Source organism: Neovison vison, chromosome 5 (genome assembly GCF_020171115.1).
Source record: "Neovison vison isolate M4711 chromosome 5, ASM_NN_V1, whole genome shotgun sequence".
NCBI lineage: Eukaryota > Metazoa > Chordata > Mammalia > Carnivora > Mustelidae > Neogale > Neogale vison.
The window spans coordinates 164,915,649-164,927,150 of record NC_058095.1 but is presented as its reverse complement, the minus strand read 5'-3'; the positions used below and the strand labels follow the sequence as shown (position 1 = coordinate 164,927,150).

The 11,502-nt window shown below is 53.6% G+C and overlaps 1 protein-coding gene across 9 annotated transcripts in view; it reads left to right on the top strand.

Moving 5' to 3' along the window:
- Window positions 1-1,931: 1,931 nt before the first annotated feature.
- CARS2 (cysteinyl-tRNA synthetase 2, mitochondrial) overlaps window positions 1,932-11,502 on the top strand; it is a 36,344-nt gene continuing 26,773 nt past the window's right edge. Inside the window, exons 1-4 of one of the 9 annotated variants that reach the window (XM_044250106.1) lie at window positions 1,932-2,125; window positions 4,396-4,446; window positions 5,938-6,028; window positions 7,396-7,513. In XM_044250106.1, the coding sequence (XP_044106041.1) occupies window positions 4,440-4,446; window positions 5,938-6,028; window positions 7,396-7,513 (216 nt within the window). In that variant the 5' untranslated portion in view covers window positions 1,932-2,125; window positions 4,396-4,439. The other 8 variants (XM_044250107.1, XM_044250108.1, XM_044250105.1 and 5 more) reach the window with 8 other exon arrangements.

Below are 11,502 nucleotides of genomic sequence, written 5' to 3'. Positions count from 1 at the left end.
TCAGTTCTGCTCTTTGGAGCGTATTGCAAAAAGCGATACTAATTTTTGTTTTCTGAGCTATATTTCTAGTTTAACAGGTGACACTCAAAGCCATGGGAGTAAAATATAAGAGGTGAACAAAATACTTTATGTTTTGAGGTGCTTAAAAAAAAAAAAAGTAAATACTAACATATTTCTCTCAAACTTGAAATACCTTAAACAGTAGGCTACCTTATCTACTCTACTTTGAATTTGCAAGATTTGGCCTTAAAAGAAAACATATTACTGAGAACTGCATTTTTTGTTGTTGTCATTAAGGACTAGGAAATGGCATTCTAGATACTTCGGAATCATTAGTTTTATTTTTTTATTTTTAAAATTTTTTAAAAAGATTTTATTTATTTATCAGAGAGAGAGAGATGGGGAGAGAGCGAGCACAGGCAGACAGAATGGCGGGCAGAGGCAGAGGGAGAAGCAGGCTCCCTGCCCAGCAAGGAGCCCGATGCAGGACTCCATCCCAGGACGCTGGAATCATGACCTGAGCCGAAGGCAGCTGCTTAACCAACTGAGCCACCCAGGCGTCCCTATTTTTTAAAAAAGATTTTATTTACTTGACAGAGACCGTGAGAGAGAACACAAGCAAGGGCAGTGGGAGAGGGAGAAGCAGGCTTCCCGCTGAGCAGGGCTCCATTCCAGGACTCTGGGATCATGCCCTGAGCTGAAGCCAAACGCTTAGCGACGGAGCCACCCAGGCGCCCCTGGAATCATTAATTTTAATACACTTCTTTGTTTTGGCCTGGACTGGGGACGAGTCACTTCGAAGGAACAGGATTTTCTTTTGGGGAGTATATTTGCTAATAAATGTTCCCCGTCATTTTTACTTTACCTTAATATTCAACCTGCAAAACGAATCATATTTCTCAATTAGCAATAACCGCTCGTCAGATAAACCTCATTGGCTACGATACCACCACTGCGTAATGCTAGGAATCATATTTTTAATCACCATTATATAGAGGGTTATGTTTGTCATTGGTCTGATGACTTCAGAAAGACTTAATTGAGTAAAGGAGAATGACTGCCAGAAAGGGCTGAACACCTTACACAACTGGTTTTCTGAAAACAGAAGATACCATTGTTTAACTTAAAAGTCATGAATTTTCTAGGGCTAATTCCAGCATGCCAGCTGTCCAGATTCCTGTGCAGGATTTGGTCTTCCCTTTTACTAAATGTGTTTTCAAAACTTCTAGCCCTTGCCTTAAACTCTGTGTGTTGACACAGATTGCCTTTGGATCATTTGCTTATTTTACTAGCACATCTAGTATCTGGACCAGAGCTTTCTCCACAGCGGAAATTTTCTTCCACATGCACAACAGGTGGATTTCATCACAGATTAATTCAGCAGCTCTTTTCTGAACGTAGTGCTGGAACGGTGAGGGAGTTCCAAAGAATTCACAGTCCAAAGTACTAGGGAGAGAAGTACATACATTGTACTAGACACAGGAGATACTTAGGACATAACCAAGATCGGGATGCAGACAGGTAGTGAAGGAGGGAGAATACTCCAGTAGAACTTTGAGTAGTCAGGGAGCCTGTGCTTAGCACTGATGGAGAATTCTCCTAATTCTGAACAATAGGTTCTGACATTTTAGCTTTATGCGTTAGAACATAGTTTACATTAGACTACAATTTAGCTTGAAACAGAATTGCAGAATTGGACTCCAGGGATTTTGAAAGAAAAAAATAAAAAGTGTTCTAGGAACATACTGGTTTGTCTCTGCTTAAGCACTTGCCTTTCAATAGCGTGACCAAAACTAGCAAACAAACAAAAAAAGAACTGAGGAACCTCCCTGCGGTTTTGAGGAATGCAAAAATAAAGGGGACTTCTTCCTTCCTTCCTTTCTTCCTCCCTCCCTCCCTCCTTCCCACCCTCCCTACGTAGCTTCCTCTATTCCTTCCTTCTTTCCTTCCTTCAACACGGTTTTGCAAGATATCAGTAGGGGCACTTTTGTCAAGATAATTTGAAAGAAACTTCAAGTGAATCCACCTTTAAAAAACCGCAATTCGGATTGTTTTTGTTCTCAAGAGAGGAGATGATATAGAAGGTTTAACCTTAATGAATCCCAAGTAGACACTTCTATTACAGGTACTTGATGAATGGGTGGTTTCCTAGCTTTGGTCTTGCATCCGGAGACAGTGCTCTTGGGGTGCAAGTGAGCCTTGTGCTTAGTGCAGACATGCTGTGCGCGCCTAGGAGGGCAGATGCGCCTGGTTCGTGCTGGAGAGGGAACGTGCTGTGTCAGGGTGCACACGTGCTGCGTGTGGACTGGGGTACAGACGTCCGTGTTAGGGTGCAGATTCGCTGTGTTGGGGTGCAGACTGCATACCGGGGTGCACGTGTACTGTGCTGGGGTGCAGACTGTGTACCGGGGTGCACGTGCGCTGTGTTGGGGTGCGGACTGCGTATCGGGGTGCGCGTGTGCTGTGTTGGGGTGCGGACCGTACCGGGGTGCGCGTGTGCTGTGTTGGGGTGCGGACCGTACCGGGGTGCGCGTGTGCTGTGTTGGGGTGCGGACTGCGTACCGGGGTGCGCGTGTGCTGTGTTGGGGTGCGGACATGTGTACCCGGGTGCACTGCTGTGCTGGGGTGCAGACTGCATACCGGGGTGCGCGTGTGCTGTGTTGGGGTGCGGACTGTACCGGGGTGCGCGTGTGCTGTGTTGGGGTGCGGACTGTACCGGGGTGCCCGTGTGCTGTTTGGGGTGCGGACTGTGTACCGGGGTGCACTGCTGTGCTGGGGTGAGGACTGTACCGGGGTGCGCGTGTGCTGTGTTGGGGTGCGGACTGCGTACCGGGGTGCCCGTGTGCTGTTTGGGGTGCGGACTGCGTACCGGGGTGCACTGCTGTGTTGGGGTGCGGACTGTGTACCGGGGTGCGCGTGTGCTGTGTTGGGGTGCGGACCGTACCGGGGTGCGCGTGTGCTGTGTTGGGGTGCGGACCGTACCGGGGTGCGCGTGTGCTGTGTTGGGGTGCGGACTGCGTACCGGGGTGCGCGTGTGCTGTGTTGGGGTGCGGACTGTACCGGGGTGCGCGTGTGCTATGTTGGGGTGCGGACTGTACCGGGGTGCCCGTGTGCTGTTTGGGGTGCGGACTGTGTACCGGGGTGCACTGCTGTGCTGGGGTGAGGACTGTACCGGGGTGCGCGTGTGCTGTGTTGGGGTGCGGACTGTGTACCGGGGTGCGCGTGTGCTGTGTTGGGGTGCGGACTGTACCGGGGTGCGCGTGCGCTGTGTTGGGGCGCACAAGTGCCCTGTGGGTGCGCGGGGGTGAGACGCGCTTCCCCAGCAGGCGAGGAACCGGTGGGGGTGCCCGCACGGTGAGCCCCGGCCGGAGGTGGGAACCCGCCGGGACTCGCCCGCGTCAGCACACCCCCCCCCCCACGACGTCTGAGGACCAGAAGGCCCCGTCCTCGCGGAGAGGAGCACCTCCCTCCACCGCCTAGGGCGCCCCGCCCCGGCCGCGCAGAACTCTCCCCGGCCCCCAGGGCCGCAGCCGAGCGGGGGCCCGGCCGGCTGGAGGAGGTACAGCCGCCGCTTCGCGACCGCCTCTTCCGAGGTTGGAGGGACCAGGCCCGTCATCTTCCGGAACTGGGGGACCCGACCAGATCCCCTTCCGGGATGGGCGTGGCGTAACCAGATCCTCTTCCGGGTTGGGCGGGGCCTGGGCGTCCGCGGTTCTGAGATGGACAGATCCTAGGAGGCCCTCTTCGGGTTGGGCGGGGCGTTGTCTGGAACTTGCCCGGAGTGGGCGGATCTGGGTGCCCTCTTCCGGGTGGGCGGGTCCAGGACGAGCCCCGCCCGGAATGGGCGTGGCGAACCTCCGTGGCCGCTCGCGGGCAGGCCATGCTGCGTACGCGCGGGGCGGGTGTAGGCCCCCAGCTCCTGCGGGCCGCGTGGGGCCGGGAGGCCGGGCAGGGGCCGGCGCGGGGGGCGTCGGGGGCACGCGGGCAGGGCTGGCTGCAGCCGGCGGGCCACGACACGGGCGTCAAGGTGTACAACAGCCTCACCCGGAGGAAAGACCCCTTGATCGTGAGCAGCGCGGACGCCGCCTCCTGGTAGCCGCCCGGGATTGAGGGAGCGGGTGCTGACGTGGGGCGGGGAGTGTGCACCGGGCGTTTTCGGGGGCGGTAGCGCTGCGCTGAAAGGGTCTCAGATGGGGGGCACTTAGGAAGTACAGAACCCGCGGGCGCACAGGCAGAGATGCTGCCCGGGTACGGGGCAGGCTTTGGCTACAGACTCCCCAGAAGTGGCCGCTGGACGATTTTTTTAAGGGCACGGTTATATGATCACCCTAACCGAGAATGTGCTGTCCCTTCTTGCAAATGTGTTCTCGTGGTGGACTGTAACCTTGTTCCTAGGTACAGCTGTGGGCCGACTGTCTACGATCACGCACACCTGGGCCATGCATGGTGAGTTCCGAATTTGACTTTTCACACTTCAAGGGAGGCAGGTTTTGGAAAGAAGGAGCCTCTGCAGGTTTTTTCCATTTCTCAAGGGGCAACTTAAGAATACTGGATCACTCACCACATTCCCGTGTTGTGGGAGGCCTGTTGTCCTGTTTGGTTTTCCTCCTGGACTCGAAGCACGTCCGCCCGTTTCACAGGGGGCGTGAGAAGCGGTGATAAATGGCCTGTTCTGGAGTTCATGCTTCTTGGTGGGCTTAGTGGCATGAGGTCAGGAGTCGGTGAGAAGTTCTTTCTGGCACCTGTTATGCGTTTTCTTTCCAACCTAAGACAAGCCCTTTTATTCCTCTGAGTCCTGGTTTCTTCATCTGAGACGGGTTGATAATAGTATCCATCTGTTTGAATCGTCACAATTTTACGAAGAAACGCCGGTAAAGTGCGGTTACACAGTCCCTGAGGCGCGCTGTGGTGGGGGCTGAGCGGTTGCTGGGGACGAATAACTCGCCCGAAGCCACACGTTCGGGCACCAGCAGAGCCCGGTGTGTCCCATCTCCCGCTGCTTGCTTTCTCAACCGGGTCATCATCCGCCGCACTGCCTCCCATCTTTGTCAGAATGACACCTTTCCTAGTATTTTGTGTGTTCTCTCGTTCATTTCTTAAACTCGGTATGTTTCAGATTAGACTAAAAGTCAAAAGCTACTTTAGCCCATTCCCCTTACAAAACCCTGCATCATCTAGAAGGCTGGCGTGTCCTTTGTGTTTTGTTAAAACAGAATCAGTGGCCAACTTACCACTAACTTAAAAAGGATATTTTGGCCTCTTTACTGAAGCGTAAAATATGTTGGGGAAGGATTGCAAAGACAGAAAGAAATCGCAGTGTTTCATAGAGCCAAGTGGGTACAGTGTGTGAGGGCAGGTGAGGCTGGTTTGCTGCGAGCCGTCAGGTGGTCCGTCAGAGCCGTCCCCCTTCGGGAGACGGAGCAGTCCGTTGATGGCGTCATTCCAAAGGGATGGCGCTCAGGTCCTTGAGACTTTCCAGAGTTGTGGGACTCAGGAGAGGCTTCCTTGGCCATTAAAACCATTTACATATATTTTAAGACTGAGGATTTGCTGAAGGAAGGGGCAGTTGAGGGAAGTCAGCTTCCTTATTTTCAGCTTCTTTTCGGCCACTGGTTCTAGTCGGTATCTGCCCTCGCTAGTACAGAGAGGAGTACAGATGTTAAGGGAACTTGCATTTGAATGAATGTTCCCGGGTCTTAGGCAGAGACGCCTTGGCATTACCCCACTAGCCAGAGTGTCCCCTTCGTCACTGTCGCCCCGCCCCCTCAAGGGTAACTGGTTATCCTCTCTGGAAGGTGGACTGTGCAATAGAGCCCATTCCTCAGGAGTCGTTCAGGACACTCCTGCGTGGTGGGAAACCCAAGAACCTCAAGATTCAGAAGAAGCCGTGAGCTCGTAGGGGCAGGGAAGCTTATGCACGGCTCCCCTGCTCCTCAGGTAAAGTCCAAATCCTCAGGACATCTCTCCGGTTCTGGAAATCTGACCTGACATACTGTCCAGGTTCATGGCTCCCCACCCGCCTCCCCAGGTAACACACGGGCCTCTATTTTAAAAAGACAGGTAGTTGGGGCGCCCGGCTGGCTCGGTAGAGCAGGCAGTTCAACCTGAGGGTCATGAGTTCAAGCCCCACCCTGGGCCCAGAGCTTTACTTTGGCAGGAAAAAAAAAAAAAAAGACATAGACTTAACGGACACAGTACTTGCTCTGTTCTAAATGCTTTACAAACCCCAGCCGGTGTGGTTCTCCTAAGGACACCGGGTGGTGGTGCTGTTCTCCCCAGGGGACCCTGCCGGCCAGAGGCTGACCTAGTAGTGCACGGGTAAACCACTCCTGGGGGGGGGTGGCAAGTGCAGGGCATGGTGGTGACCGTGGTGACCACAGCTCCTGCCTGTACGAGTTGGTGCTGCACAGGCACCGGGATGGCGTTCAGCAAACCCTTGGCATCATGGGATTCTGCCCAATTTATAAACAAGCAGGTTGAGGCTTCAAATGATCCAATATCGTGGCAAGGAGCTTCCAGCCTTGCTTGGTCACTGGAGCTGTGCTGGGGAGGGACAGTATGAGCTGCAGACAGGGTACAATGACAGGGCCATGAGTTACAGAGGCTGTGTGGGTGACAGATGAGCACGAGATTTGCCCACCCTGAGTTTTATGGGAAACCAGACTCTGGACATTTTATTTTACTTTGATTTGATTTTTTGTTTTTTTGGACATTTTAAATGGCTCTTGAGCCCTTCTGGTTTTACATGTCTGAGCTGCCCCAGTGTGGCCTGCTGATAAGCTGGTGGTTTTTTTGTTTGTTTTAAGATTTTATTTATTTGAAAGAGAGCATGCACAAGTAGGGGGGAGGGGTAGAGAGAGAGGGAGAAGCAGACTCCCCATTGAGCAGGGAGCCTGAATGCCGGCTCGATTCCAGGACCCCAGGATCCTGAGCTGAGCGCAGACGCTGCAGCCACGGAGACCCCTGGGTGCCCCCAGCTGGTGTGTTAATATCCCACAACAGTGCACCCGTTTCTCGGGAGAACAGCTTGAGCGGTGTCACCTTGTGCTGTTCCTCCCGTGTTGACATAGTGAAGCGCTGCGGTTACCAGAGCATAAACAAGGACGGTGACAGCTCCCGGGTGAGTTGTTCTACACGTAAATGCTGTAGACTCCCTTAGCGGCCGGCCTTGAGCCTGCGCACCGTGCTGACGCCGAGGCCCTGCCTTTGTTGATTTCGGGGTCCCTGCGTGACCGGCCGGCGGAGGGCTTTGCCTCCTCCTAGCTGAGCAGGACCCTGAGCTCCGTCGCCCGCCTAAAGTTTGGGGCGGTCTGTTAAAACACAAGGCGTTCCTTTTCCGAGCTCCCACTGGTGACTTTGGGCTCTAAAGACGCGCGGACGTTTCTTCTCTTGCAGCTCGTACGTCAGATTTGATATCATCCGAAGGATCCTCACCAGGGTGTTTGGTTGCAACATCGTCATGGTGATGGGAATCACGGATGTGGACGATAAAATAATCCGCAGGGCCGCCGAGGTAAGCGCGGAGGATGTGATTGTCCTGTCTCTGGATGGGGGCGTGTGCCCACCGCCCGGTGACAGCCCCTCTAGCGCTCAGCCAGTGGGTCCTGCTTCTCTCCGGCCGCATGAGGCTCGGCGAGGGCTCGCTGACAGGTGATCGGGGCCTCTCTGCCAGGTGAAGCGCACCACAGCCTCCGATGCCCCGTCTCCTACTTGAGCCTCATCCCTTCCCCAGTCCCGCGGCTCCAGGCGTCCTGCGCACAGGGAAGGGGGAGGGCCGCTTCGGGGCCGGGGAAACTTAGCTCGTGGGGGGTTCCGCTTTCGCCTCTGTTTGTGTAAGAGTCCTTCTCTTGTAACTCATGCATCATTTAGGGGAAGCTTTGGGGAGAAAGTTTGAACTGAGGGGTTAAGTTCAATATAGATAAATTTTTAAGTCTACTTTCTGGTTTTTATAATTAGCAACTTTAACAATTGTCTCTGAAGATCTGCAGATGATTGTTAAATGATCCAATCTATGCAAAAAACTACACCGAGTGCTTTATGTTCCTGTTATTTTAAAGGATGTATGTACTAAAAACTTCATGCACTATTTTTTTTTTTTAGGAAACCAGTTTATACTTCATAATGTTTTATAGTCTGCTTTTTTAACTTAGTATATTTTGAGTATTTTTTTCATGTTCTTAAATATTCTTGAACATTTTTAAACAGCTGTATAGCATTTCATCACACGGAGATGCCCTAATTTACTGTTCTTATTTTTGGACTCTTGTTTTCAGTCTCTTGAGTTACTTCCATATTCTGCTTTCTCTCAGATTTATCTTCTAGAATCCATGTGTGCCTGTTTCTTACCAATGTGCCTTTTTTTTTTTTTTTCAATTTTTATTTGTTTAAGTAATCTCTGCATCCAACCTGGGGCTCGAACTCACAACCCTGAGATCAAGCATCACACGCTCCCGGACTGAGCCAGCCAGGAGCCCCCTAATTTGCCTTTTTAACAGCTAGAACGCATTCGCCATGGAGCTGCTCAGCAGTTCCCCGTGGTTGGCTGTGTTGTTTACAACTGTTAGAAATAGGGCTACTATGAAGATCTTTTTTTTTTTTTTTTCATTCTGTCTTGTTTCGATGAATACTTTTCCTAAAGTGGAGTTACTGGTTCAAGGAGGAATGGTTTATTTCATAAGGTTTTTATTTATTTATTTATTTGAGAGAGAGAGAGAGCATGAGAGAAGAGAGATCAGAGGGAGAAGCAGACTCCCCGCCCAGCAGGGAGCCTGATGTGGGACTCAATCCCGAGACTCCAGGATCATGACCTGAGCCGAAGACAGTTGCTTAACCAACTGAGCCACCCAGGTGCCCCCATAAGGTTTTTCTTCTTGGAGTCAGGTGGTTTAGAAAGTGTTTGTTGGCAGCACTAGACCCGGTGGGGTTTCCCAGGTCTGTCTTATCCAAACAGCTGAGCCACTGCGTCTGCTCCCTTACAGAAGACTCAGTTTCCATTCCCAGTACTGTCCCTGAGCACGCGTGGAACCGTCCGGGGTCAGGCCTGTGCCTGACTTGGTGCCGAGAAAGGAGAGGAAGACCGGCCCTGGCCTCTTGGGCCTTGTGTCCGGGGAGGCAGACGCGCCCACAGAGAGATGCTGTGTGTGCAACACAGTTCATTTTGTAAGCCCAGCGAGGCCGTGCGAGGCAGACCGTCACACCTCCGTGGAATGTAGAAGTGACCCCGGAGGAGGCTGGCCCAGAGTTAGCATGAGCAGAGGCTGGGTGGTGAGGAGGGAAGGCGGGAAGGCCATCTGGGCTGAGGGGCCACGTGAAGGCCTGTGAGGAAACCCTGCGTCCCGCTGCCCTGGGCCGTGGGGACCTGGCAGGTGAGGCTGCAGAGGTGGGGCGGCTGGCCCTGGACCACCTACTGGGGACTCGCACTTTGTCCTATAGACTCTTGGGGCTCTCTAGCCGGGCTCAGCTCTGTCCAGTGGAGACCGCTCGGGTTGGGGAGGACACAGCTGGAGACGGGGCCCAGGGCTGGGGTTGGTGGGCGCTCTGCCCCGGAGAGAGAGTTAGTGTGAGGTACATAAGGAAACACTGACTTGGACACAGAAATCTGGAGCTTGGTCAGCTCAGGGCCCTGGTATCATAGGGCTGTGTTTAGACTTTGCCCCAGTTCTTAGCACAGAGTGCCTAAAGCCCACGGAGTCTAGAGAGGGTGGCTTCTGTGTGCTGATGAGGTCACGGCGGGGCTCCTGGTGAGCTTCAGGATGGGGGCTGGGGTCCCAGAGACCCAGCCCCTGCGAGAGCCGGGAACTTCCACCTTCCACCCCGGCATTGAGCTGACTGCTGGTGAGCAGGGGTTTGTAATCTCCAAGTAATGAAGCCTCCGTAAACACCCCCAAGACGGGGGGCGGGGGCGCTCAGTGCTTCTGGCTGGTGAACACAGGTGGGTGCTGGGAGTGTCTGGGAGCCTGGGAGCTCCACCCCTCGCCCTGTGCATCCCCCTGAGTTGTGTCTTTTATCATAAACTTGGGGTGTAAGGGGACTGCTTTCCTGAGTTCTGTGACTCGGATCAGACCCCCAAACTCAGACTCCGTGGCAGGCGTTTGAGTGGCCAGAGGACCCCGGGCAGCTGGTGTCTGGAGGAGGCAGTCCCGTGGGGTCTGCACTGACTCGGGGGGCTCGTGGCAGAACAGGGTTCAGTCGTGATGAACTTTCAGAATAAGAGACATGGACTGTAGAGTTCATGTGGGGCCAGGAAAAGTCTGTAAAACAGTATTGGGGCAGCTGGGGGGCTCAGTCAGTGAAGCGTCTGCCTTTGGCTCAGGTCATGATGCCACGGTCCTGGGATCGAGTCCCATGTCGGACTCCCGGCTCAGCGGGGTGTCTGCTTCTCCCTTGGCTCCTCCCCAGCTTGTGTTCTCTCTCTTTCAAATAAATAAATAAATTTTTTAAAAAAGATTTTATTTATTTATTTGACAGAGAGATAGAGAGTACAAGTAATCAGAGCGGCAGGCAGAGGGAGAGGGAGAAGCAGGCTTCCCACCAAGCAGGGAGCCCGATGCGGAACTTGATCCCAGGACCCCGGGATCGCGACCTGAGCCGAAGGCAGCCGCTCAACTGACTGAGCCACCCAGGCACCCCAATAAATAAAATCTTTTAAAAAATATGTAGAAATGACATTTTCTACATGACAGAAAATAGCCATGAAGACTGGGATCATAACTGAAAGTAACAGCAGAGATAAAAGGCTGATTTCTTTCATGTAAAAATACTTCCTCCAAACCGACAGGAAGACTCCACAGGTCGGTGGAGAAACGGGTGCAGTGATCCTGGACTGTTCCATAGAAATGGTTCTTCGACACATGAGATGTTCCGGCTCTTCAGAAGAGAGAAGCACACGTTAAACTTACAGTGAGAAAGTGTTAGTGGTCCCGTTGCCGACGTCCAGAAGTGGGGCCCCCCGTGCGGTCAGGGGCTCAGTCAGGGTCAGACCTGCGTGACCTCCGTGGGAGCAGGTCGCCAGCCAGGATGCGTGCACCTGTGCTCCGACTGGCAGTCTGGTGTCTGCATCCGGAGCTCAGAGAGGGACCTGCACGTGTGTCACGGCAGGAGAGAGTGTGAGTGGCTCCCGGTCCCCCAGCAGGCGGGCCAGCAGGACGGTGGTGGACTCGGAGGGAGCCGTGTGCAGCCCGTGTGTGCGGGGCGCGGGTGCAGGAGGGGGTGCAGATCCGTGGGTCCGGGAGCCGGGTGATGGCCGCTAGCCAGCGTTGTCCGCGCACAAGGCTGTCCTTCCCAGATGCAAAAGACCCTTGTCGCAGTCTTTCGGGGCGGGAGGTGGGGTCCTCTCTGTGTTGCAAAGAAAGCTGAAGGCGCTAAGGTTCATGGCCTTGCTAACGGCCACACGGCTGAGAAGTCCCATTTTGTTCACCAGATTTATTTATTCAGTAAATGTCTGGTGGTCACGGTTTCTAGGATGATTGCCCTTCGGGGACCCCAGGCAGGAAGGAACACAGC